Source organism: Entelurus aequoreus, linkage group LG03 (assembly GCF_033978785.1).
Source record: "Entelurus aequoreus isolate RoL-2023_Sb linkage group LG03, RoL_Eaeq_v1.1, whole genome shotgun sequence".
In the NCBI taxonomy this organism is placed as follows: Eukaryota; Metazoa; Chordata; class Actinopteri; order Syngnathiformes; family Syngnathidae; genus Entelurus; species Entelurus aequoreus.
Window position 1 is genome coordinate 53,324,371 of NC_084733.1, and position 27,819 is coordinate 53,352,189.

Genomic DNA, 27,819 nt, shown 5'->3' on the forward strand with positions numbered 1-27,819 from the left:
GTTCTCAATGATTTAACCTTCAACATGCTTGACCAATCTAAAATACGTCCAGACTTCAGATGTTGTCTGTATAGTAGGAGGAAAACCTCTCAATAGCGAGGTTTGTGTGTTGTTTTCCGCCATTGCAAACAGCGCTGGTGCGCATGCGCCATCTTCGGAGGCGCGGCTGCTGGTGCAATTCCGCATAGAATGCATTATTAAGAATTAAACGGTACTACTAACCGTCTGGAATTTTATTGCAGTCTATCATTATATCGTACCATTGCATCCCTAGTCCATTAACAAGTAAAAAGTCAAGGGCGGCCACGGCATGTTCTTGCCGTAAATGCTGGTCATTTTTTAGGGCAATACGACAAATGACAAGGGCGGTCGCGGCACTTGCCGCGGTTGCCGTGGTTAAATTCGAGCCCTGCTGTTGTTATTCTGCTCCAACTTAACTCAAAGGTTTCCTGTTAGTATTAACTTCTCTATTATTATTAGTGCTTGCACTATTCTTGGCATGTTAGCTTTGTCTTGTGCTGCTCTGCTCTGCTTATAAATATATGCAGGTTTTTCCAGTAACTATATAGATTCATCAGCGGATTTGTTGATGTAAGGGTCATTCTTAAGAGCCATGTCATTGCAATTTATAGTTGACTAATTTGTGAATGCACTTTTGGCATTCTCATCCTGATTGGGAAGGGAGGTCAAAAACAATGTCTAGAATGTTTTGACCAAGCTGCGTTGTGAGTCGTTCCTTTTATTTCGAACTAATTCAGATATTATGATTATCCACTACATACACGCTTTTTACTTTTAATAGTATATTCTTTTAAAGGTAGCCAAACGTGGAAGTCATACATAATTCATGAAAATCAATCCAAATAGGACATAAAAGGTTTAACGGCTGATGTTCATATCGCCCACTAGGTGTCACTGTTCAGCTTTAAATAACGTCACCGTGAGCTCCCAAAAAGCAATACAATTATTAACTTGATGCACTTCTTTTCGCTATTTTGCTATGTGTGCACCGTAACACTTAAGGGACTCTGCAAACGGTCACTATCATATCGTACCACATCACATCATATATATAAATTCAGCCTACCTACAAGCTCTAGCTGCACTGGCTCAAAATATTTGTAGGCGGGGTTAATTGAAATTGAGCCAATCACTGCACAGTTAGAAAGCGCAGGGGTATCCCATTGGCCCACAGTCTTGTCATTCATCAGGAGAGGAGCCCTGTGAAGCCGCGGTGCGTCTTGCTGGCTGGCTGCAAAACAGACAGGACAAGAAATAGTCATCCCGCAAGTGAACCGGGTAAGTAAATACCTGTTTGTCTTTTTAATGAGCTGTCCTGACTGGACCTGCTGCAGACGCAGTAGCGTTTTGCGCCCATTCTGCTTTCCCTGCAACATTGACTGCAAGTGAAGCTGATAAATCAGATTGTGTATTTCATGTGTTTAGTTTGCATGTCACAACAGTACATATAGGGCAATGTAGCCTATATCGGGTTTTTGTATCCACAATTCTGCGAGAAGCAGACTATTATGATGGTGAATTGATGCTGACGTTGTTAAAGAAACACACGCACTCCTGGCCAGTACAAGGTGACATTAACCAATAGGGATTATGTTATGATGTAAACAGTCGGGAGGGATTTGCCAAGAAAGTTGTCCATCGCTGGGAAAAGCAGAAGAACATCGTGTTTTACCTGCAAACATATTGCATAGAAGCTTGACTCAAGTATTAATCTTGGTAATAGCATGTGTATTTTTCATGTTTCGCTTTCCTTGTGCTATAAGGTTACCGTAAAGGTGGATTCCAAAACGGAAATGTACTGTTAATTCCACGCATGTTAATCAACAGTGTTGACGGTGAGTTTAGGAATAGCAGAAATTATTGTATCAGTCTAAGGGCTGCAATGATGAATCGATTGATTTGATCAGGGAAAAAAGTCTTGATTTGTATTCTGTTAATTCGATTAATCGTTTAATGTTTGTAACTATTACAAATTGATAAAATCCGGACTTTAAATATGTATGTGAACTGCAATAGAGTGCACATGAGAGTGGAGGTGTGTGGATGCAATGATCTGTGTGGCTGCAAAGTAGAGATATTTTTTATTTGTATTACTGCACACATGTTAAAACTTAATGAAGGTTATGGAAAAGAAGAAACATTGTTGTTTGTTTAAACAATGTTTCCTAAAATATGCATTGAGGCTATAAAGCAGGGGTGTCAAATGTACAGGTCTTATCCAACCCAGGGGATGAGTTTGCTAAGTATAAAAATTAGCCGAATGAAATAAACTGTTGTTCTAAATGTGTCCACTAGATGTCGCAATAGCAATTATTTGTATCTTTGTAGATTATGCCTCATATGTAAAAAAATAAAAAATAAACCACATGATGTTAGTGCACCAGTCGAGGAAAATGAGCAAACTACATGAATAACATCCTGTAATTGGATTTTGATATTATGTTTAATCTTGATATATTGAAAATTAACACCAATGAGTTGACTGATGAACATTATCATATAATTTATTCAGAAAGTATAAATAACAACAAATAAAGATATAATACTATTAAACGCAACATGTAAGTGTAAAAACAACAACAACAACAACAACATTATGATTTGTACATTTTCAGAATGTACTTGTTCTATTTTTAAACAAAAAAAACAATCTGAAGTTGTCTTTATTTTTAAGTTATCGTGCCATGATTTTACCGGTCCGGCCCCCTTGGGAGTAGATTTTTCTCTCATCTAAAATGAGTTTGACACCCCTGCTATAAAGTGTGTTTCATCCGATTACTAGATTAATCCAACAAATTATTTATTGGACTACTTTAGGGGTGCAACAAATAATCAATTGAATAAATGCATTCGATTAGAAGAAAGTTTAGATTGTTATTCTCTTTCTTCGATTAATTGTTTAATGTGTAACTAATAAAAATGTATAAAATCCGGACTGCACGGAGTGCGTGGACCTTTAAATACGTGGACATAGTTTCCGCATGGCTGCTGCAATAGAGCACACATTATTACGGTTTTGTGTCAGTGCTGTGATCTGAGTGGCGGCGAAAAGCGGATAATTTATTTTTGGTATCAATGTGCACATGTTAAAATTGCAATTTAAATGTTGATCATGTGGATTTATCAAGCAGAAACAATGTTGTTTATTTCAACTATTCTTCCTGATATATGTATTGAGACTATAAATGTGGTTTATCGGATTAATCAATTAATCGAACAAACTATACTATAGATTACTCGACTACTAAAATAATCAATAGCTGCAGCCCTTATTAGTTTAACAAGACTATTCATAATTATAACCAGCATAGCTGTTCATTAACTGCATGTTGTACCCATTAAATGAGATGTGTTGCTGTGAACTCTCTTTGACAGCATCAAGATGGGCCATAGGATGAACACCGCCTGCGGTCAGGTCTATCTGCAGGTGGACCACCCCTAGAGGTCTTATGTTAATCAACATGACGTCCATCATGGAGGGAAAACACACTGTTTTGTTTCTCTATGTGCCCATCCGTGAGCTCAGCAACATCAGCCTATATTTCCCCAAGAGGTTGGACCAGAGCTTTAAGTACAAGAGCCGCACCCCTCTTTCAGCTCGGACAAGTAATGACCATGACTTGGGAAAGGAGGATCGCGCTGTGTCCAAACAAAGAGGCCAGTCTTCCATCTCCATGGCTAAACCCTTCTGCTACAAGCAGGCAACAAAGGCGGCTGTTGCAGAGCTCTGCTGGCTGGCTGAAGAGCACCACCAGTTGCTGGTGAATCTCTTATCCCTGTGCAGGGATTGTTCTGAAAAAGTCAAGATGGGTAACCAGGATGCGAAATTGCAGGATTACATCGAGGGCCTGGAAGATCACCCAGGAGGTGAAGCTATCGGAGCCCTGACGGGTCCTCAACATCATAAAATGGTTGCATCAAAAAGCCGAAAGATGAAGATAAAGGGAGGCAAGAAGCTTGTGGATTCTGAGGATATCCTTTTGAGTCAGAAGAAGAGCAACATTTCAAAGGGAGCTCAATCCTGTGATTTGACTGCCAAGAATGGTGCATTTTTGGTCTCCTCTGTGGAGCAGATTCCAGGTTCAACATCCTGCGTCCATGGTAGTAATTCCATCCTGACAAAGGACGATCACTTCCATATCCCCAAAGACAGCTGGGACTTAACGGAAGACAACCGCACGACTGACTCAGATGTGGATTTCTGCAATGATTTCTCCGAGTATGACAGTGAGCAGGGTTTTGAATCAGCCTCTTGCTGTTTGGTGGAAGGTCTAACCAGAAGGGAAAGTGGACCAGTGAAGAAGTTTGACTGCTTGGGTGTTATTCCAGCAGAGAATGCTGTGATGAACTCGAATCAACAACGGCACAGTAAACTAAACCTAAAGGATAAGGGGGTCAGGGTGGTGGCTAAAGTGCAGGATGTAGATGGGAAAGTGCAAAGTGTCAGCCATACAAGCCCAGATGAGTCAGGGTCCACAGACTCTTACCCTGGTACCAGTAAGCAGTATAGACAGTTAAGATCAAGCAGAGACAGTGTTCCTTGGGACAGTCAAGAAAAGACGGGTAACAAGCTTGCTGAGGGGCTACACTTGCCTCTTCACCTTACCAATGACCCATTATCCCTATTGAAAAATCATACAAAAAGCCTGACTTCACCTTCTCTTGCCGGTGTCTTCAACACATCCTTCCCTGCCTCCAACAGCCTGCAGAGCATGTCACCGGTCCTGTCCCCAAGCCCAAAACTCAACCATCGCTTAGTACTGCTCTCAAATAAAGATGTGGATCACGAACGGGACAGCTCTAGTAACACAGATGAGCCCAAGCTTTTCACTGAGATCACGGACAGGAATGGCAACAAGCGAACCGTTACACATCTGGATTTGAATTTCGGTAGGCGGCCAAGCAACTCTGGAAAGTGGAATTCTTCTGGCAACTCTACAACGACAGGTAAGCTAATTGAATCCCCCCCGCCCCCCCAAAATAAACACATATTCACAACATGAAGTAGCATGATGTAGCATAGCATGTAATGTTGACATTGCTTGTTTAATTATCCCGAGGACTTCACATGGAGTTAATGATTGTATGTGCTGAAGATGACTCCTAATGTTGCCTCCCTGCAACGGGCCTTTATTCTGCACTTTGGGCTTTGTCCCTGTGGCTATTCTCCACAATTTGTTGCAGCTAAAATAGGAGTATAGTTCAAGTCATTGTGACATCAAATACAAATTAAAAGAGCTTTACAAGTTGCGATCCAGCTCTGACAATAATTTGGTAGATGATCTCAAATAACTTTCTAAGCACTGTGGCCAAGTCAGAGATTAGTGCCTTTGATCACAGGCTCAAACTTGACGCAAACTTCGACCTGACCGTGGTTCTCGTGAGCATTGTGTTAACTGAAGCATTGCCAATTTGCTGCCCGAGGGACCCCACTATCCTGCTTCTAAACTCACACCTCCACACATAGACCAGGGAGCTCACAAAGGGTCACCAGCAGGTATGAAAAATGTGAATTAGAAGTCAGCTCTTTGAAAAACTTTCATTGAACACAAACATTTGAATAGGTTATCTACTGTATCTATCTATTGTATCTGGTGTAAAAAAATAAAAATAAAACACAATAGATTCGCACTTTATAGACAAATGTTTTGGGAAACTCCGAATGATGGAAGAAACCGTTTATGAAAAAAATCCAAACCGTTTGGTTGACTGGAATCATGTGGAGGTTTTTTGTTTGTTTTATTACTCAGTGGTGTGTGTGTGTGTGTGTGTGTGTGTGTGTGTGTGTGTGTGTGTGTGTGTGTGTGTGTGTGTGTGTGTGTGTGTGTGTGTGTGTGTGTGTGTGTGTGTGTGTGTGTGTGTGTGTGTGTGTGTGTGTGTGTGTGTGTGTGTGTGTGTGTGTGTGTGTGTGTGTGTGTGTGTGTGTGTGTGTGTGTGTGTGCAAGAAGGAGAAACAGAAATTGTGAGGGCAAGAAGGAGAAACACAAATTGGGAGGGCATTAGTGTTGAAAACATGCTGAGCTGACTTTTTTTTTAAGTAAGAGTCGGATGGAGGAATATCCGGGAGACTCTCGGATATTGCCCTTGTCTACTGACATCTCGACTGAAGTTACGAATCTCCCAGATTGTGATGTTTTTGTGTGTGTATGTAAAATATTGTAGCTTTTGCCCGAATGTCGAAAGGATGACGATGAAGTGGTCGATCAACAATCACTATATTGAAATGGAAAAACAACATGTACAACAGTCTCCCTTAAAGGGTATTTCCCTTCTGCCTTGTTTGCGCTCATCCAATCACTAGTCAATACTCATTTAATGACTCTCAAACTGTCAGAAAATACAACTCAAAAGCCAGAATGAACGACAGCGGGTATTTTTAAAAGTGATGATTTCCTTCGCACTGGTGTTTAAAACAATATCCATTTATGTGAGTAGAGTTTTAAAAACTAGTATGTCTGTTCACATAAAAAAAAAACATTCACCAGCTTTTAAGCTCATTTTGTCCTTGCTAGAAAAACAACTACAGATGACTGGCATATACTGTATCACCGTTGTTCATCAATACTGTATAGTGATATATGACATGTACAGTAGGGAAGGGATTCAAATGGCCCCATTCCTGGGTGGATCTTGCTTGAGAGGAAGGTGGATGGTTAATCATTTTGCAATGCATCCATCCATCCATCCATCTTCCTCGCTTATCCGAGGTCAGGTCGTGGGGGCAGCAGCCTAAGCAGGGAAGCCCAGACTTTCCTCTCCCCAGCCACTTCGCCCAGCTCTTCCCGGGGGATCCCGAGGCGTTCCCAGGCTAGCCGGGAGACATAGTCTTCCCAACGTGTCCTGTGTCTTCCCCGTGGCCTCCTACCGGTCGGACGTGCCCTAAACACCTCCCTAGGGAGGCGTTCGGGTGGCATCCTGACCAGATCCCCAAACCACCTCATCTGGCTCCTCTCGATGGGGAGGAGCAGCGGCTTTACTTTGGGCTCCCCCCGGATGGCAGAGCTTCTCACCCTATCTCTAAGGGAGAGCCCCGCCTCCCGGCGGAGGAAACTCATTTCAGCCGCTTGTACCCGTGATCTTGTCTTTTCGGTCATTGCAGAGTCTTGTCAACCAAGACAGCCCCACAGCATCCAGAGCCTTAAGGAACTTCGGGCGGATCTCATCCACCCCCGGGGCCTTGCCACTGAAGAGCTTTTAACTACCTCAGCAACCTCAGCCCCAGAAATAGGAGAGCCCACCACAGATTCCCCAGACACTGCTTCCTCATAGGAAGACGTGTTGGTGGGATTGAGAAGGTCTTCGAAGTATTCTTTCCACCGATCCACAACATCCGCAGTCGAGGTCAGCAGAACACCATCCTCACCATACACGATGTTGACAGTGCACTGCTTCCCCTTCCTGAGGCGGTGGATGGTGATCCAGAATCAAATTTTTCCTCCGCGACCGCTAAAGCCGCACACCGCTTGGCCTGTCGGTACCTGTCCGCTGCCTCCGGAGTCCTATGAGCCAAAAGAACCCGATAGGACTCTTTCTTCAGCTTGACGGCATCCTTCACCGCTGGTGTCCACCAACGGGTTCTAGGATTACCACCACGACAGGCACCAACTATCTTGCGGCCACAGCTCCAATCAGCCACCTCGACAATAGAGGTGCGAAACATGGTCCACTCGGACTCAATGTCCAGCACCTCCCTCGTGACATGTTCAAAGTTCTTCCGGAGGTGGGAATTGAAACTCTCTCTGACAGGAGACTGTGTTAGACGTTCCCAGCAGACCCTCACAATGCGTTTGGGCCTGCCAGGTCTGTCCGGCATCCTCCCCCACCATCGCAGCCAGCTCACCACCAGGTTGTGATCGGTAGAAAGCTGTGCCCCTCTCGTCACCCGAGTGTCCAAAACATGAGGCCGCAAATCCGATGACACAACTACAAAGTCGATCATGGAACTGCGGCCTAGGGTGTCCTGGTGCCAAGTGCACATCCTTATGTTTGAACATGGTGTTTGTTATGGAAAATTTGTGACAAGCAAAAAAGTCCAATTACAAAACACCACTTGGGTTCAGATCCGGCTGGCCATTCTGCCCAATCACATCTCTCCAGGTTTCACTGTCGTTGCCAACATGAGCGTTGAAGTCTCCCAGTAGGACAAGGGAATCACCCGGGGGCACACTTTCCAGTACTCCCTCGAGTGTATCCAAAAAGGGTGGGTACTCTGAACTGCTGTTTGGTGCGTAAGCACAAACACCAGTCAGGACCCGTCCCCCCACCCGAAGGCGCAGGGAAGCTACCCTCTCGTCCACTGGGTTGAACTCCAACGTGCAGGCTTTGAGCCGGGGGGCAACAAGAATCGCTACCCCAGCCCGTCAACTCTCACTGCATGCAACGCCAGAGTGGAAGAGAGTCCAGCCCCTCTTGAGAGAACTGGTTCCAGAGGCCTTGCTGTGCGTCGAAGTGAGTCCGACTATATCCAGCCGGAACTTCTCCACCTCGCGCACTAGCTCAGGCTCTCCCCCACCTCCCAGCGAGGTGACAATCCACGTCCCAAAAGCTAGCTTATGTAGCCGAGGATCGGACCGCCAAGTGCCCTGCCTTCGACATCCGCCCAACTCATGACTCACCCGACCTCTATGGCCCCTCCCATGAGTGGTGAGCCCATTGGAGGGGGTCCTACGTTGCCTGTTCAGCCGGGGACAGGCCCAGCCACCAGGCGCTCGCCATCGTGCCCCACCTCCGGGCTTGGCTCCAGAGGGGGTCCCCGGTGGCCCATGTCCGGGCGAGGGAAATCTGAGTCCTTTGTTTTTCTTTTTCATCGAGATCTTCGAGCTGCTCTTTGTCTGATCCCTCATCTAGGACCTGTTTGTCTTGGGAGACCCTACCAGGGGGCATAGAACTTAATATTTTTTTGCCCGAAAATACGGAGGATGAGCTATGAGATTCAAAAGCTGTCTGCTGAGTAGATCCAGCTCTATTGAAACACTAATCATCATTTAACAATATTGCTAAGTGCTAAACAAGACATACACACGACTAACATATTAACAAAAATCACTTATTGTGCAATATCTGCTCTCACTGAGATGTGGACTGATGGGATGTTTATATCTTTCAGCACCGGACTTGCTTTCCCTGTTTAGATGATGAATTCATCATAATCCTCACTCCTCAGGTCAAAAATGCTGGCATGAACGTTCATCTTTCCACGTCTTCCGAGCAATATCTTTGGATCTAAGTTTAATTTAAAAGTTGACCAGTTTCTCTGCTTAGTGCGAGACATGATTTATAACCTAGCAAAAACTTTTACCGACTCAGAGGCGATGTAGTGATCCACCTCTGAGATCAAGGCACCATGTTACTCAAAATTGTTCCTTGATTTTGCAATGCAGTCTGCTGAAAATTATGGAAAATAGCAACTGACAAAACACATTTTAAGATATTCAACACTCTAGAAGGGGCCATATGAATCCCTGTCCTACTGTATATTATCTTTAAAATCAGCACATAATGTAGGATTCATCTCACAGATGAACACCTGCTCCAAACCATCCTGAGAGTCTCAACATCACAGAACCTTACGCCAAACATTAATGAAGTCATTGCCAAGTATCAAGCTTAGACAAAAAATACATGTAAGGAGATGTACTGGATTTAATTTATTGTTATTAAGCATGTATGTGAGTGTAAATGTTTGTCCATATGTGCCCTGTGATTCAGGCAGATTACAGCTACAGGCATAGTCTTGGGCAGCACTTTTCAGCTGGTGGGCCTGCCAGCGAGCTCAGTTGAATTAACTTGGAACAGAGTAACATTTTTGCAGTAGCATATTCCTAAAACACTACAGCTCTGTCAAAATTGGGAGCTTTGACTAACTTTTTTGCAGCAAGTCCTTAAAATCAGCAGAGTGCTCCTTTTGTAAATTCATGACTATTGTTTGTTCGAATGTTGTAACTTTGACAAAGTACTGTAAAGAGGCAAACATTGAATGTAAAGAACGCTGGTTCTTAGGAATATAAAATACTAATAAGGAATAGCGAAGGCAGAATCCGGCCCCCCGATCCTTAGCTTTCTGGAAATGTGGCACCCAAAGCAGTTTAGTTGATAAGTCCTGGTCTAGGGTCCCGCTCACTGTAAGTCAGCTGGGTTAGGTTCCAGCTCAACCATGAAGGTCATGGTTGAGCTGTATAAATAGAATAAAGAAGTACGAATATGAAAACCTCAATATATATATTTTTTTACCACTTGATGGCAGCAAAAATAACAACCTTTGGTTGATGCTGAGTAGCAGTTTCAGCTAGAAACAAGGTTCACATTTTAATGTATGATTTGGTTCACTATATGTAGCTTCAGTAAAATTAACTTTTACTTTCACCTAATCTTCAATGAGTGTGTCTCTCCCTAGCCCACTGTCTTAATGCCATACATATTTCATTGTCTTGGAATAAGGCAAGCAGCATTTCAATCAGATTAGTCAATGCGTTCCAGCCAGGTCATATGAATCTGAACAGTGCAAGAGCTCCTTCTCCCTGCTTGCTGTCATTCAACATAAAGAGTGATGCATTTCTGGGCCACAGGCAAAACAAGGCTCGGCTCTATTCAGGTAATGAAGTGGACTTTGTGAACACAAGCTTAGAGTGCACACATTTTCTTAATACGTCTCACGTTGTTGCAGAGAAATGTGTCTCTTTCTATCTCTGTCTGTGTAACCCCTGCAGCATCTCCATTATGATCTCTCTGCTGTTCTAAATGTACATTGACCAGTGGAGTGAAGCAAAGTTAACCAAATGTTCTGTCCCATGGTTGGAGCCCTGTCAAACTCAATGAAAGCACACTTCGATATTCCTCCATTCTCTGCTTGCCATTAGCAACCACAATTCTATTTCAAATGAGTAATGGTGCATTTGGGATCTTTGGGGTTGTATGCACAGCACTTTTCTCTAAGGTCCCATTGCTCTTACACAGAGCAATCAGTTAATCAGTCAGCCTTTTACAGCTAACTTGTGGAGAGAAGCAGCAGTGACAGTAGCAAGAGGACCTTAATGATTTATAATAAGCCCTGCATTTCTCATGATTTATACAAAAGTCTATGATCCTTCATCCTGGCTAAAAGCAGCAGAGGAAAGAGGGAGCTACCGCTTGCTCTCAACATGCCATAAGGCTCACTTGTGTTACTTTCAATGACGATATTATGGATTTTATTGAACAAAACATAGTGTTTGGCAAAGCTGTTTAAGGGTCTTAAATAACAATAACTGTGTTAAAGGGGAACTGCACTTTTTTATTTTATCTTGCCGATCATTATGAAAGACATGACAACAGATGGATTTTTTTAATGCATTTTAAATATTAAATAAACTTAAATAAAAGTCCGCTTACAGCGCAGCCAATGGGAGCGCCACTATTTCGCCCATAAAATCCAATAAATAAGCATTCAAAAAGGCCCAACAATATTACATTTACATTTCGTGACTTGAATATTAACAAAGTATTATTGATATTGTTATTATAAACGGTGACGCAGACAAACTCTTTACGGCGGCGTTGTGATCATTTCCGTGTGTGCCTATGTTTACATCGAGTGTTCTGCCGCTTCCTCGCTTCCCTGTTCCCTGTAAATATATTCTAGATCATAAATCATGTCTCGCACCTGAAAAGTAGATGGCTGAGGATATAATCAGACAAGGTGGGACACTTTGACAGCCATTTGGGACTTGGAACTATGACACAAAAAGCACTTGTTCCCACCCCCGTTTCTTTGCCAGGATTATGAGACATTTTTCATCTAAATGGGAATCTATGAACATCTTAGCAGTCAGCATCCTAATGACAGCAGACATTGTACAGTAGGTGATGTTTTATTAAGGTTTGTTGGCTCTCATAAAGTCTGCTGTGAGTAATAATCAGTGACAAAGAAAAAAAAAGCAAACGAAATGTGTTTTTGAAATTAATGTGCCGTGTATGCTTAAAATTATCAAAATATGTAAATATTTAATGTTATTATAACTGTGCCCGTTACTACATTACATATATACTTACATCATGTATATAAAACCCTAATGGAGATGTTTTTTTAAGGGCTCTATAGGTAGAATTGAATGGCTCCCAAGGCAGCACGGTGAAACAGGGGTTACAATACGAAGGTCCTGGGTTCGATCCTGCGCTCGGGATCTTTCTGTGTGGAGTTTGCATGTTCTCCCCGTGACTGCGTGGGTTCCCTCCGGGTACTCAGGCTTCCTCTCACCTCCAAAGACATGCACCTGGGGATAGGTTGATTGGCAACACTAAATTGGCCCTAGTGTGTGAATGTGAGTGAGAATGTTGTCTGTCTATCCTGCGATGAGGTGGCGACTTGTCCAGGGTGTACCCCGCCTTCCGCCCGAATGCAGCTGAGATAGACTCCGGCATCCCCCGCGACCCCGAACGGGACAAGCGGTAGAAGATGGATGGATGGATGGATGGATGAACGGCTCCCTTAAGCTCCATTGTAAGCGGAGTTATGATCGAATTTATTTAGTATAATATAATATTAAAATAAAAAATTTTAAAAATCCATCCGTCGTCATGTCTTTCATAATGATTGTGAACGATAGGCAAAATTTCAATAAAGTGCAGTTACCCTTTGATCAGGCTAGAGCAGTGAAAGCCCATTAGCAATAAGTAATACTGCACAATGAGCGAATATAATAATGATAATAAAAATACCAACTATTTTTATTGGCGTTTTTGTTACCTTATTTAGCTATATGAAAGTAGCAAAAAATTTAAAACAGCTCTTAGTGTGATGCTCTGCACTGAAAATTATGTTGCTGATGTGTTATCTTCATGAAGGCAAAATCTTCAACACAGCCTGTGTGTGACAGATAGTTGATTATTTACATTTATGCATACAGTTAGAGTCAACATAAAATTGAAGTCGGTCAGTAAGCCCGGATGGCCCGGATATACAGGAAAACAGTGGAATTATTAAACCTCATAATTCCCAATAATCTGTTTGGCGCTGTTTGTGTATAGTGCTTGTTGTATCTGAATAAAATCCCTTCTAAAGGTCCTCTATTATATATTTATTAGGGGTGTGGGAAAAAATCGATTCGAATTTGAATCGCGATTCTCACGTTGTGCGATTCAGAATCGATTCTCATTTTTAAAAAATCGATTTTTATTTTTATTATTTTTTTTTTATTTTTTTTATTTTTTTTTTTTAAATGAATCAATCCAACAAAACAATACACAGCAATACCATAACAATGCAATCCAATTCCAAAACCAAACCCGACCCAGCAGCACTCAGAACTGCAATAAACAGAGCAATTGAGAGGAGACACAAACACGACACAGAACAAACCAAAAGTAGTGAAACAAAAATGAATATTATCAACAACAGTATCAATATTAGTTACAATTTCAACATAGCAGTGATTAAAAATCCCTCATTGACATTACCATTAGACATTTATAAAAAATTAACAATAGTGTCACAGTGGCTTACACTTGCATCGCATCTCATAAGCTTGACAACACACTGTGTCCAATATTTTCACAAAGATAAAATAAGTCATATTTTTGGTTCATTTAATAGTTAAAACAAATTTACATTATTGCAATCAGTTGATAAAAAATTGTCCTTTACAATTATAAAAGCTTTTTACAAAAATCTACTACTCTGCTTGCATGTCAGCAGACTGGGGTAGATCCTGCTGAAATCCTATGTATTGAATGAATAGAGAATCCTTGTGAATCTTGGCAAAAATCTTAGACACACGATTATCAAATGTAATAGGAAAATTAATTCATACTGACCAAACTGGCTTCATGGAAGGTTGACAATCTTCAGACAATACAAGGAAATTGTTTAATGTTATTTACTATGCTAGAAGTCTCCCTTATCCCACAGCAGTACTGTTGACGCGGAGAAGTCATTCGACCGCATAAACTGGTCATTTATGTTTTGCACATGACGTAAATTTGGATTTGGAGATAATTTTATACAATGGATTAAGATGCTTTATACAAGGCACATGGCATCAGTCAAAACCAATAATCATATTTCAGAAAATTTTTCGTTAAAAAGAGGAGTAAAACAGGGATGTCTTGCATCTGGATTATTATCTAATTTGGTTATTGAACCCTTAGCTGCAAAAATAAGAAGTGAAAATAATATTCATGGCATAAAAATTGGCTCTCAGTATAATAAGCTATTGATGTATTGTGACGACATAATTCTCTACCTGTCACATGTTAACTCCTCTCTTCACTATATCAATAATGTCATCACTGAATATGGCTGTTTATCAGGGTATAAAGTCAATTGGGACAAATGTGACATATTACCATTTAATAAACACTGCAAGAAATCACAAGTTCAGAACTCCAAAATTAAATGGAAAGAGGCAGAAATCATATATCTAGAACTACACATTACACCAAACATTCATACAAGCAGAGATCTAAATCTTAAACATTTAAAAAATAAGATAGAATCCAAAATGGAACGCTGGTCACGTCTCCAAATATCACTTTGGGGTCAGGTGAACATAGTAAAAATGGGTTAGGGTTAGGGTTAGGGTTAGGTGGAGCGCTAATGTTTTTATCATAGCTCTGACGAGGTCCCGTAGCTAAGTTAGCTTCAATGGCGTCGTTAGCAACAGCATTGCTAGGCTTCGACAGGCGGCACAGCATTAACCGTGTAGTTACAGGTCCAGTGTGTCATGTCTGTTCATGTTTTTGTTTTGGCCATGTGTTTGTTTTTTGGACTCTTTTTAGTTCCTGGTTGCACTTCCTTGTTTGGTTTGGTTTCCATGGTCACCCATTAGTTTTCACCTGTCATGTCACGCACCTGTTTCACGTTTTGAGTCACGCACCTGTTGTTAATCATGTCTGTTATTTAAGTCTTTCTTTCTGTTCACTCGTTCTGCGTTCATTGTCTTTTTGTCACACCTGTTCATGGCTCTTGCTGACTAAGTAAGTCATAGTTCATGTCATTGCTTCTGCTAATAGCAGCTTCTTTTGTGTTTTAGGCACGCTTGCCTTTTTTTGTTTATTGTTTGCATTTGTGAAAGTTTGAGTGATTTATGTTTAATAAATCCAAGCTCACCTTCACGCTGTCGTCCGGAGCCGTCTTTGCATGGGAAGAACAACCCCGCAGCCAGCTGCGACCCCCCCACGTGACAGTATGAACGCAGCTGGCTGGTTGTTCTTCCCATGCAAAGACGGCTCCGGACGACAGCGTGAAGGTGAGCTTGGATTTATTTAACATAAATCACTCAAACTTTCACAAATGCAAACAATAAACAAAAAAAGGCAAGCGTGCCTAAAACACAAAAGAAGCTGCTATTAGCAGAAGCAATGACATGAACTATGACTTACTTAGTCAGCAAGAGCCATGAACAGGTGTGACAAAAAGACAATGAACGCAGAACGAGTGAACAGAAAGAAAGACTTAAATAACAGACATGATTAACAACAGGTGCGTGACTCAAAACGTGAAACAGGTGCGTGACATGACAGGTGAAACTAATGGGTGACCATGGAAACCAAACCAAACAAGGAAGTGCAACCAGGAACTAAAAAGAGTCCAAAAACAAACACATGGCCAAAACAAAAACATGAACAGACATGACACAGTGTTTGGTTCGGTGTCTCCTGATAGTAGTATTGTTGATCTTCTGTCTATCCTTCCAGTCAGGGGCTTATTTATTTTGTTTCTATCTGCATTTAAGCACAATGCTATCACGTTAGCTCCGTAGCTAAAGTGCTTCACCGATGTATTGCCGTGGAGATAAAAGTCACTGTGAATGTCCATTTTGCGTTCTCGACTCATTTTCAAGAGGATATAGTATCCGAGGTGGTTTAAAATACAAATCCGTGATCCACAATAGAAAAAGAAGAAAGTGTGGAATCCAATGAGCCCTTTTACCTAAGTTACGGTCAGAGCGAAAAAAGATACGTCCTGCACTGCACTCTAGTCCTTCACTCTCACGTTCCTCATCCACGAATCTTTCATCCTCGCTCAAATTAATGGGGTAATCGTCACTTTCTCTGTCCGAATCGCTCTCGCTGCTGGTGTAAACAATGGGGAAATGTGAGGAGCCTTTCAACCTGCGACGTCACGCTACTTCCGGTACAGGCAAGGCTTTTTTTATCAGCGACCAAAAGTTGCGAACTTTATCGTCAATGTTCTCTACTAAATCCTTTCAGCAAAAATATGGCAATATCGCGAAATGATCAAGTATGACACATAGAATGGATCTGCTATCCCTGTTTAAATAAAAAAAAATCATTTCAGTAGGCCTTTAAGGTTGTCTTGTACACAAGATAAAGGAAGACTACAATTACCAAACTTCTTACATTATTATATCTCCTTCGGTTATGAACAAGCAAGCCACTTATTCCATTCTTCTGCAGATATGGACTGGATCAACATAGAAAAAAATATAGTAATGAATTTGGACATTGTTATGGGGAGTTTATATTATATTAAAAAATACCTAATGAATTGAGGCAGAGCCCAATAGAAGCCACCTTTAAAATTCTAAAACTGTGTCATAAAATACTAGGAATCAAGTAAATGACATTTGTAAATCAACCGCTTTGGTACAATCCTAATATCATAATTAATAAAAAATTTGGTTAAATGGACAACATGGAAAGACAGAGGTATTACTAAACCTCATCATATTATTAATAAAAACTATTTTAAACCGTTCAATGATTTAGTTGATCAATATAATGTACCCAGAAATCATTTTTTAAATTGTATCTCTTTAAAACACGCTGTAAATAAATGCATATCCTCTGTGTCTTTAAATAGCCATGAACTGGAAGATGCACTTTATAATAATGATAAATGATAAATGGGTTATACTTGTATAGCGCTTTTCTACCTTCAAGGTACTCAAAGCGCTTTGACAGTATTTCCACATTCACCCATTCACACACTGATGGCGGGAGCTGCCATGCAAGGCGCTAACCAGAAGCCATCAGGAGCAAGGGTGAAGTGTCTTGCCCAAGGACACAACGGACGTGACTAGGATGGTAGAAGGTGGGGATTGAACCCCAGTAACCAGCAACCCTCCGATTGCTGGCACGGCCACTCTACCAACTTCGCCACGCCGCCCATAATCAAGATACTTTTAAGAAATCAATTAAACTATTTTATGGAATAATAAATGAACACCACACTAGAAATGCAAATGATGCATGTGTTCGGAAATGGATGATCGACTTAAACATTTTAGATGAAAGAGACATATCATGGAATGATATTTGGAAAAATGCCAATAAGCCCTTTAGAAGCATTAAAGATAAACTGACTCAATTTAAGATATTGAATAGATTGTATTTTACATCTTCTCAGCTGTTTAAAATTGGTGTAGTAGATAGCAAGTTATGTATGAAGTGTCGGGCAGCCGAGGCAACTCTTGTTCATTTATTGTGGGAATGTCAGAGAATAAAAGAGTTATGGTTGAAAACAACAAAAGAAGCAATCACAGTCCTTAATATAAGTATTCCAATGACACTGCAAACTTGTATTCTTGGGGATCTCCATCAATTTAGTAACGTGTCATCAAAGAGTAAAAATGCATTTCTTTCAATATGCATAATAACAAAAAGGGTAATATTAAAAAAATGGATAGATGTTGATAGTCCAACTCATACTGACTGGTACACACAAGCTATGGAGATGATATCAGTAGAAAGAACTGCATTTAGTTTAGATAATAATGAGTCATATATTGGAATATGGGATCCATTATTTAAATTTGTTTTAACTATTAAATGAACCAAAATATGACTTATTATATCATTGTGGAAAATATTGGACACAGTGTGTTGTCAAGTTTATGAGATGCGATGCAAGTGTAAGCCACTGTGACACTATTGTTCATTTATTTTATTTTATTTTTTTAATTAATGTTTGTAATGATAATATCAATGAGGGATTTTTAATCACTGCTATGTTGAAATTGTTACTAATATTGATACTGTTGTTGATAATATTCATTTTTGTCTCACTACTTTTAGATTGTTCCGTGTCGTGTTTGTGTCTCCTCAATTGCTCTCAATTGCTCTGTTTATTGCTATTCTGAATGTTGCTGGGTCGGGTTTGGTTTTGAAATTCTATTGCATTATTATGGTATAGTTGTGTATTGTTTTCATTAAAAAAAATAAAAATCGTTTTTGAATCGAGAATCGTGTTGAATTGAAAAAAAAATCGATTTTGAATCGAATCGTGACCCCGGAACCGTGGAATAGCCTTCATTTCTAAGAACAAGACTAGAACGGTCGAGTTTCAGATGAAAGTTCAAACACATTGTACCATTAGAACACTGGAGTGATAGTTGCTGGAAATGGGCCTCTATACACCTATGTAGATATTGCACCAAAACCACACATTTGCAGCTAGAATAGTCATTTACCACATTAGCCATGTATAGAGTGTATTTCTTTAAAGTTAAGACTAGTTTAAAGTTATCTTCATTGAAAAGTACAGTGCTTTTCCTTAAAAAATAAGGACATTTCAATGTGACCCCAAACTTTTGAACAGTAGTGTATATATATTTATTTATTTTACAATTTTAAATAAGTCTCAGAAGTCCCACTTTAAAAGTGCTTTAAGCAAGCCAGACTAGGAACATTATGTTTTGTGTGTCTGTAGCTCAAATGCAAATGAGCAATTTTGATCAAGTATCCGACTGTGTGTCACAAACAAGCGCTATATACACATTATACATGATATACATATACTCCATCCATCCATCCATCTTCTACCCCTTGTCCCGTTCGGGGTCGCGGGGGGTGCTGGAGCCTATCTCAGCTGCTTCGGACAGAAGGCAGGGTAGACCCTGGACAAGTTGCCACCTCATCACAGGGCCAACACAGATAGACAGACCACATTCACACTCACATTAACACATTAGGGCCAATTTAGTGTTGCCAATCAACCTATCCCCAGGTGCATGTTTTTGGAGGTGGGAGGAAGCCGGAGTACCCGGAGGGAACCCACGCAGTCACGGGGAGAACATGCAAACTCCACACAGAAAGACCCTGAGCCCAGGATCGAACCCAGGACCTTTGTATTGTGAGGTACATGCACTAACCCCTGTTCCACCGTGCTGCCCTATACATATACTGTACATTGTAATTCTGCATTTGTAATACAGTATATGCCATAAATCAGATACAATATTAAAGGGGACCTATCATGATTTCTTCATTTAAAACACTTCCTAGTGGTCGAGATCAGGTGTTCTTAACTTTGGGCTCTGGGGCTCACTCAAATACTAACACTAAATTCGTAATATTACTCTTGAGTTTGATCATATTCAATAATTAATTTTAACCTACTTACAGTTTAACAGGATACACCTTGTCAAATGATATGAAAGCATGTGTTAATCACAAAGATCATTATCAAGGCCGAGGTCAGGCTGATAACAAAAATAAATATTAATCAAATATACTGCAATAGAAGGCACTCATTAAAACTGATGAAAAATAAATGTACATACAATTACAAAGTGCTATTATATATACATTCTAGCAAAATCAATCATGTATAATAACAATAATAATAATTAGTAATATATGTTTCTTTAAAAAAAACTGTCAATAGAATTAAAGTGCAAATGAAAATAAAACTTCACCACTGAAGTCATCATTTTTGCGCTTAAGAAACTTCTCTATAACTTTAGCTCCAGACTTCTGTTTCTTTGATATTGTCATTACTGCCACAAGTGGTGGAAAAGAGTATTACAACTGAGTACTGATGCGGCCCATACGGATGAGAGCTGTGAAACAAATATTTTTTGGCGGCTCTTTAGGAGGTGCACGTGGCCCAACAATGGGCTTCAGCTCAATGGTTAAAAAACACTTTACAAAACACTGTAGATAATACGTCTGTGCTTTGGTATAAAATGTGCCTAAATTTTGCTGCAGTCATTTTTATTGTTAGCTGTTTTTTTAGTCTGTCAACAAGATGTTTGTTGTGAAAGCCTTCCTAGATTGCAAATAAATCATCATCAGGCATCATAATTTATTTTTTTTAAACTTTAGGTATTTTTCTTGAAGACGTCACAGATTTTTTTTTTTTTTTTACATCAATCGAAAATAAATTTCATAAACATTTTATGATTTCACTCGGTCACAAGATTAAGTACCAGAACACCTGCAAACTCTCATATTGATTCAGGGCCGCTTAAAAAAACAGATGATTTTATCAGTATTAATGCCACTGTATGTCGCATGTCTGTGTTATTGTGTGCACGCCAAGATAAGATTATAATAATAATTTATCCTTGCGTTTTTGTTACTTCCTCAAAGCTGTTACCCCTTTCTCTGAGAATAATAATAATTTATCCTTGAGTTTTTGTTATTTCCTCAAAGCTGTTACTCCTTTCTCTGAGAACTTGACATAATGTCTAAATAATTATATCCACATTGCTGTGACATCAACTGTGTGCAAGCTCACGCCAAAATGCATGAACTGTTGTGTACTAGGCAAAGGGAAGGAGGCGACACCAAGGCAGAACTGCGTTTTTGAAGGTTTATTTAAACCTTTGATGAATGTGTGGGATGTGTATGCTACCACTAGTGAGTGAATGCAGACTATGTGTGGAATTAACAATGTAGAATTTGGATGTATTTTTCGTCGAATCCAAAGGGGAAGGCGAAGGGGAGTCAGCTGGAAGGTGAGCAGTCGGGGGCTGGAGAGAGGCAACAAGGTCAGGGTCCAAACAGTGGTCAAGGATCGCAAGCAGCAATCCGGGAGGAGGTCGTGAGGCAAGACACGATCACGGAAGACACTGTGGAAGACACAAAGGACATCAAGACAGGAACGAGGAAGAGCACAATAAAGGCCAGCAAGGAACGAGGGAGAGGTGCCAGACGTGATGCTTACTCGGGTGAGATTGGCTACGTTCTGGCAAAGGTCTCCTGGCTTCGCTGTCTCTTTATGCCGCTCCCTCTCGTCAAGCCCAGGTGTGCTGATGAATGATTGCATGCAGCCTTGTCGCTGCCCAGCGTGAGTGGGGGCGTGTCCGAGTGAGCAGCCAGAGGAGGAATTGTGACACTCAGAATTATGAGAGGCACGGGTTCGAATCCGCACCGTGACATGAACTTTATAATTGGACGAGTTGGCATTGTTTAACACGAGTATCCAACATTGTAACAACATTTGGAAGTCATCATAGGTCCTCTTTAAGGAGCTGGAGTGGACTTTAACGTTATCAACACTGGCATAGCTATGTGAGCTAAAGTGCCAACATTGCAGTAATAATTGAACAGCAACATTGTGCTTGGTTAAGCCATTCACTTAAGAAAAATAAGATGATGAAGCGTACACTCCATTAAGGCTGAAACGACGCGTCGACGTAGTCGACGTCATCGGTTACGTAAATACGTCGATGCCGTTTTTGTGCGTCGACGCGTCGCATATTTACGTCACACTACCGTCATGGCGAAGAGCAAAGCAGACGATGCGAGCGAGGGGGAAAAAGCACGCCAAAAGTCGTCAAAAGCGTGGGAGTATTTCAATACACGGCCTAATAATGTTGTTGTATGCACACTGTGTCGAGCGGAAATGGCCTATCATAGCAGCACAACGGCTATGAACGAACATTTGAAAAGAAAACCATCAACCATCAACTAGTCAATCGTCCGCGCGAGTATACGTTGTCATCATTACACAAAAACATGAATGTGTCATTTGTATCTGCTAGGGGTGTAACGGTACGTGTTTTGTATTGAACCGTTTCGGTACGGGGCTTTCGGTTCGGTACGGGGGTGTACCGAACGAGTTTCTAAGCTAAAGTGTTAACAAGCTGCTTTGCTCCTTCTGCTTCTGTCTCAGCATGCAGCATTGTCCCACCCACACAACCATCTGATTGGTACACACAAAGCATTATCAGCCAATCAGCAGTGCATATTCAGAGCGTTAGCAGCCAATCAGCAGTGCGTATTCGGAGCGCATGTAGTCAGCGCTTCAGCGTCGAGCAGATAGGTGTTTAGCAGGTGAGCATCAGGCAGCGGACTCTCCCCAAATGATAATAAACACCTCCCAGTAACATCACTATGAGCCCGTTGACCTTCTAGGAAGATAAACTGGAGCTCAGCTCACTCGCAGTCCTGGCTTGAGGTGAAGGCTAATTACCTCTCAGTTCCAGCCACATCGACCCCTTCTGAGCGCCTATTTTCAGCTGCTGGGAATATTGTAAACATGAAAAGAACCAGACCATGTAGACATGCTAACCTTTCTTCATTACAACTGTTAGTCACTCACTGGAATGAGTAGAATTGGTTATTGTGTACTGTGTTGGACTGGATGTTTATTTTGCACCTTTTAAAAGCAATACTTAATGTTTACAGTGCTCCAGAATATTTAGATTGGCACTTTTTTGTATTGGATGTTTATCTTTATTTTTGCACATTTTAGCAAATAAGCAATACTTTCACTTTTGTTGAAATGTTTACACTGTTGTTACAGAATATTTCGTTTTGCACTTTTTTGTATTGGATATTTATCTTATTTTTGCACATTTTAAAGCAAAATAAGCAATACTTTTACTTTTGAAATGCTTATACTATTGCAGAATATTAAGATTTGCACTGGATGTTGACTTTTATATTTGCACATTAAGAAGCAAATAAGCTACTTTTAATTTTGTTAAATGTTAAAAGTTTTATATGTTTACATTGTTACAGAATATTTAGTCATGTTGTTGTCAATGTTGACTGAGTGGCCATACTTCTTTTTTTTTGTAAATAAAAGCCATGCCTTTTGAAAAAACGGGCCTACATTTATGTTTTCATCTTCATTTTGAATAAAAAAATAATCGGTAAAAGGAAAAATAATCTATAGATTAATCGAAAAAAATAATCTATAGATTAACCGATTAATCGAAAAAATAATCTATAGATTAATCGATAGAAAAATAATCGTTAGCTGCAGCCTTACACTCCATGCATGTGTGTAGCCTACTGACAGATAGTTAGCAGAGGTGCAGGCTTTATTTCAAAATGTGTAGTGAAGCCTGCTTTTCTTCTTTTAACACAGCTGTCGTCTGTGAAGTGATGGGCGTACTGTATACACGATCATCTAACTAGGAGCGACGTCGGAGGAGAAATCATTGTCCATAAGGAAGGAGTGTTTTTGTTGTGATGTCATTAATACCCAGAACTTTGCTCACATTTGCTGCTTAAAAAACTGGCTCTCGGGACAAATATTAGGTATAACATCATTAAGAATTAAATTTTGCATTATAGGGGGACCTTTGAGGTCTATACAAAACAAAATACTAAAAACAATAATTCATACTTCCTCACAGCTTTGCCGTATTTTGCTTGGGTGTGCAGAATCCACAAAGCTTTCTTTGACCACTGAGGAAGTAGAGTGATGGGGAGCCAGCGTGGCAAGTAGGTTAATCCATCACACTGACAACACCCCCTGTCAGGATGTGACATTACATGGTGCCTGAGCCACACCAGACATAATATATAAATAAATAAAATCATTCTGCATGACGACACCCACACTGTGTGACAGCAGCTCATTTTCACCGTTTAAATACTTCAACAAAGTAGTCCTTTAATACCTGCACTGAAGACACACCTGCAGCAGCAACCACTGTAGACTGTGCCAAAGAGGTTGGGGTTCAAATGAATGAGGATGAACCACACTTGTCATCTGAGATGCAAACACCCTCCTGTCTACGCTGCGTGTGGCCGTTTACGGACATTAAGAGTCATTCTCGTCCTTTAAAGCAGCAGGGAGGCAGATTCAATAGCAATAAGCTGACCTGTTTCCCTAGGATGGCCTGTCACATGAGTGGGTGCAGTTTGTATAATGCCGTCACAAACATTGTATATGGTGCATTTAGTGCAGTGTTTGGGTGAGGGAAATAAGATCTGCTTCCTCCTTCCCTCCTTCCTTGACCAGATGGAGGCAGTGTAAGTATCCTTGTACTCAAAATATGATGCACAATTGACTTCTTAATGATATGATTACACCATACTGTAATGTGTCTGTAGAGCCTGTTTTTGATCACCAGATTTGAGAAAGATATATCACTACCCTTACTTGTTTGCTCCGCTTTTGAAGTGTTTTATGACGTAATGAAGGAATAATCTCTGATGACGCCTCTGGTGCTTGGGTTGCTAATGTTTGTGACCTCTAGTCTCGCTTAATCTTATGTTGTTGTATGTGATGCATGGTCTCTGTTAAATTGGGGCAGATAAAACAGTAGTCATCATGCAGCGTCAAGTCCAGCACACACCGAGCACGAACTGGCGACCGCAAAGGGAGAGTTAAGTGGAGCATTACTAGCTAAAAAGCTAAAAGCCCAGTGCAGTTAATTTATTGCTCGGTGCAGCTCTTTTTGGGAATTTTGCCCATCATTCACAATCCTACTGTGAGACAAGAACACACAAGTATTTCTCTTTTTTGTGCATTCTAAATAGTGAAAACTGCTAGCAAGAGGCGGGCACCAATGCAAGTAATGGGGAGTCATATATGTATTACAACGCTCCTTTTACGTGCCATGGTGTGCATATTAAAGGCCTACTGAAACCCACTACTACCGACCACGCAGTCTGATAGTTTATACATCAATGATGAAATCTTAACATTGCAACACATGCCAATACGGCCAGGTTAACTTACAAAGTGCAATTTTAAATTTCCCGCGAAACTTCCGGTTGAAAAAGTCTAGGTATGATGACGTATGCGCGTGACGTCGAAGGTTGAAACGGAAGTTTTCGGACACATTGTATCCCAATACAAACAGCTCTGTTTTCATCGCAAAATTCCACAGTATTCTGGACATCTGTGTTGGTGAATCTTTTGCAATTTGTTTAATGAACAATGGAGTCTGCAAAGAAGAAAACTGTAGGTGGTATCGGTGTATTAGCGGCGGCTGCAGCAACACAACCAGAAGGACTTAGTTGGATAGCAGACGCGCTACCGTGAGTACAGCTTTGGCTTCCAAACATTTGATCGCTTGCCCGTACGTGCGTGTCGCTATGTGCATGTCACGTACATAACTTTGGGGAAATATATGTTTCTTGCCGACTCTGATGGCGGCCGGGGTGTCGTCGAAAGCTACAACGCCCGCCGCCGCACCGCTGTCCTCACCTTGACTTCCTCCGTCTCCGGGCCGCCGACCGCATCGATGATCGGGTGAAGTCCTTCGTCGCACCGTCGATCGCTGGAACGCAGGTGAGCACGGGTCGTGATGAGCAGATGAGAGCTGGCGTAGGTGGATAGCTAATGTTTTTAGCATAGCTCTGTGAGGTCCCGTAGCTAAGTTAGCTTCAATGGCGTCGTTAGCAACAGCATTGTTAAGCTTCGCCAGGCTGGAAAGCATTAACCGTGTAGTTACAGGTCCAGGGTTTAATAGTATTGTTGATTTTCTGTCTATCCTTCCAGTCAGGGGCTTATTTCTTTTGTTTCTATCTGCAGTTAAGCCCGATGCTATCACGTTAGCTCCGTAGCTAAAGTGTTTCGCCGATGTATTGTCGTGGAGATAAAAGTCACTGTGAATGTCCATTTCGCGTTCTCGACTCATTTTCAAGAGGATATAGTATCCGAGGTGGTTTAAAATACAAATCCGTGATCCACAATAGAAAAAGGAGAGTGTGTGGAATCCAATGTACCTAAGTTACGGTCAGAGCGAAAAAAGATACGTCCTGCACTGCACTGTAATCCTTCACTCTTACGTTCCTCATCCACAAATCTTTCATCCTGGCTCAAATTAATGGGGAAATCGTCGCTTTCTCGGTCCGAATCGCTCTCGCTGCATTGAAAACAATGGGGAAATGTGAGGAGCCTTTCAACCTGCGACGTCACGCTACTTCCGGTACAGGCAAGGTTTTTTTTATCAGCGACCAAAAGTTGCGAACTTTATCGTCAATGTTCTCTACTAAATCCTTTCAGCAAAAATATGGCAATATCGCGAAATGATCAAGTATGAAACATAGAATGGATCTGCTATCCCCGTTTAAATAAAAAAAATTCATTTCAGTAGGCCTTTAACCAAGCTATAGCGACATTGTTATTGAAAGCAATGACATCGAGGAACTACTTTTAGCAACACAGTGCCTTGCTCACAGAGAAACTCATACTGCTCCGCCGGCCACCGACAAGAGGTAAGCTCGCTACAGGGCTACGATTGCTGCTGCTGCTGATGAATCGCCTCTTGAGTTGGGAAAAGTTTGTGCTAGCTGATAAATAATGCCAATCACCTGTATAGTAGAAGGTTGTGGCCATAAACTGAGAAGTTGGTCATACTTGAAATTCAATTTAGACCCGAAGACACAGCAAGAAGCTCGTTTCATCCCAGCATTTTGTTTACCTAAAGAGTGAGGATTATGATGAACTCTCCACAGAAACGGGGAGCACACATATTGTGCTGTATTATCACGTTCATTGCAATTAGTTAATTAATTAATTTCATGAATCTAATTTTTAATCCCTCATCTTGCTTTCTCTGTATGCCCGCAAGTTGTATTGCCCTCTTCTTGAGCTTGACTGAGAGCAACAACACAGCACCAAGCAGCACAAAGATAGTATGTAGCCACGGTGAAAGCGAAGTCTCACTCTGTCACAAGATTTGGCTGATGATGTTAGCGACGTTGTATAGTGGGGGTAGTTAGTTAGTTAGGTTAAGTTTCTTTCGAACATGTATAAAGTTTCAATACAATACATCACATGTTATACACATTTACTTTTTTTTCCTTACAACCTTATAAAGGAGTAGGAAGAAGCACAGCTTATTCAAACCTACCCCCTTTTATACTTCACAGCAGTTACTAACACTTATATTCACTTCCTGTTCTCAATTTGTACACAATTTATATATATAAAGTCTAAACACAACAGTTCTCTTCATAAATAGCTAAGTCAGTTATGATTCCCCTCATGAAATGAAATGAAAGTTATATAATTTTCAATAAGTTCAAAATATTTATCATAATTATTCTGCCTTGTACTTTGTAACCACTTGTAGTTTGAACAGTTTCTTAACTGAATCATATTAGTACATTGTTTGACTTTTTTGCTTCACCCATTCCATAATTTATTTTCACATGATGAAGTGGCGACTTGTCCCGGGTGTACGCCGCCTTGCGCTCATGTGCAGCTGGGATAGGCTCCAGCACCCCCGCGGCCCCATAAGGGACAAGCGGTAGAAAATGGATGGATGGATACAGATATGCTAGAAGTTTTAAGTGTTGTATGTGCATACAAATGTTTTAAGTTATATTTTCCTCTAAGGTTATAGTACACCTCTTTTGTTGAGAAGAATTGTTGTACATTTTTGGGTAGCAAGTTATAGTTTGATTTGTACATAATTTTAGCTGTTTGCAAATGCACCAAGTCGTTAAATTGTAATATTTTGGATTCAATAAATAAAGTGTTTGTTTGTTCTCTATATCCAACAATGTGTCAAGGCTTGGTCCTTGGGTTTTGTTTTTTCGGAAGGCAACGGGAAGTTGGCGCGGGCAAGCCGCGAATGTGAGTACATATTTCATTTCCACACTTAAAAAAGGAATAAACAAAAAGCGCGCACAAGGGCGGAAGTACAAAACTTGGCTATAAACACAAAACTTGCACAAAAGGCAGAAACTTTGAACAATGAAACAAGAACACTAACTGTGGCATTAATAAACAAAACTTACTTGGCAAGGAACTGTGAACGTGGCATGAAGAAGCGTGATAATAACATGTGCAGAGCATAAATGTGATGTCGCCAGGCTGACTAACAGAAAATGAAAAGCTTAAATAACAAAGACATGATTAACAACAGGTGCGTGGGT

General features: G+C 40.8%; 1 protein-coding gene across 1 annotated transcript in view; it reads left to right on the forward strand.

Annotated features, from left to right (window-relative positions):
* The first annotated feature begins 1,221 nt into the window (after nucleotides 1-1,221).
* The window catches only part of LOC133646606 (formin-like), a 164,052-nt gene continuing 137,454 nt past the window's right edge, over nucleotides 1,222-27,819 (forward strand). The window contains exons 1-2 of the mRNA XM_062042146.1: nucleotides 1,222-1,299; nucleotides 3,397-4,968. Of these exons, the coding sequence (XP_061898130.1) occupies nucleotides 3,471-4,968 (1,498 nt within the window). The 5' untranslated portion in view covers nucleotides 1,222-1,299; nucleotides 3,397-3,470. The remainder of the gene's footprint in view (nucleotides 1,300-3,396; nucleotides 4,969-27,819) is intronic.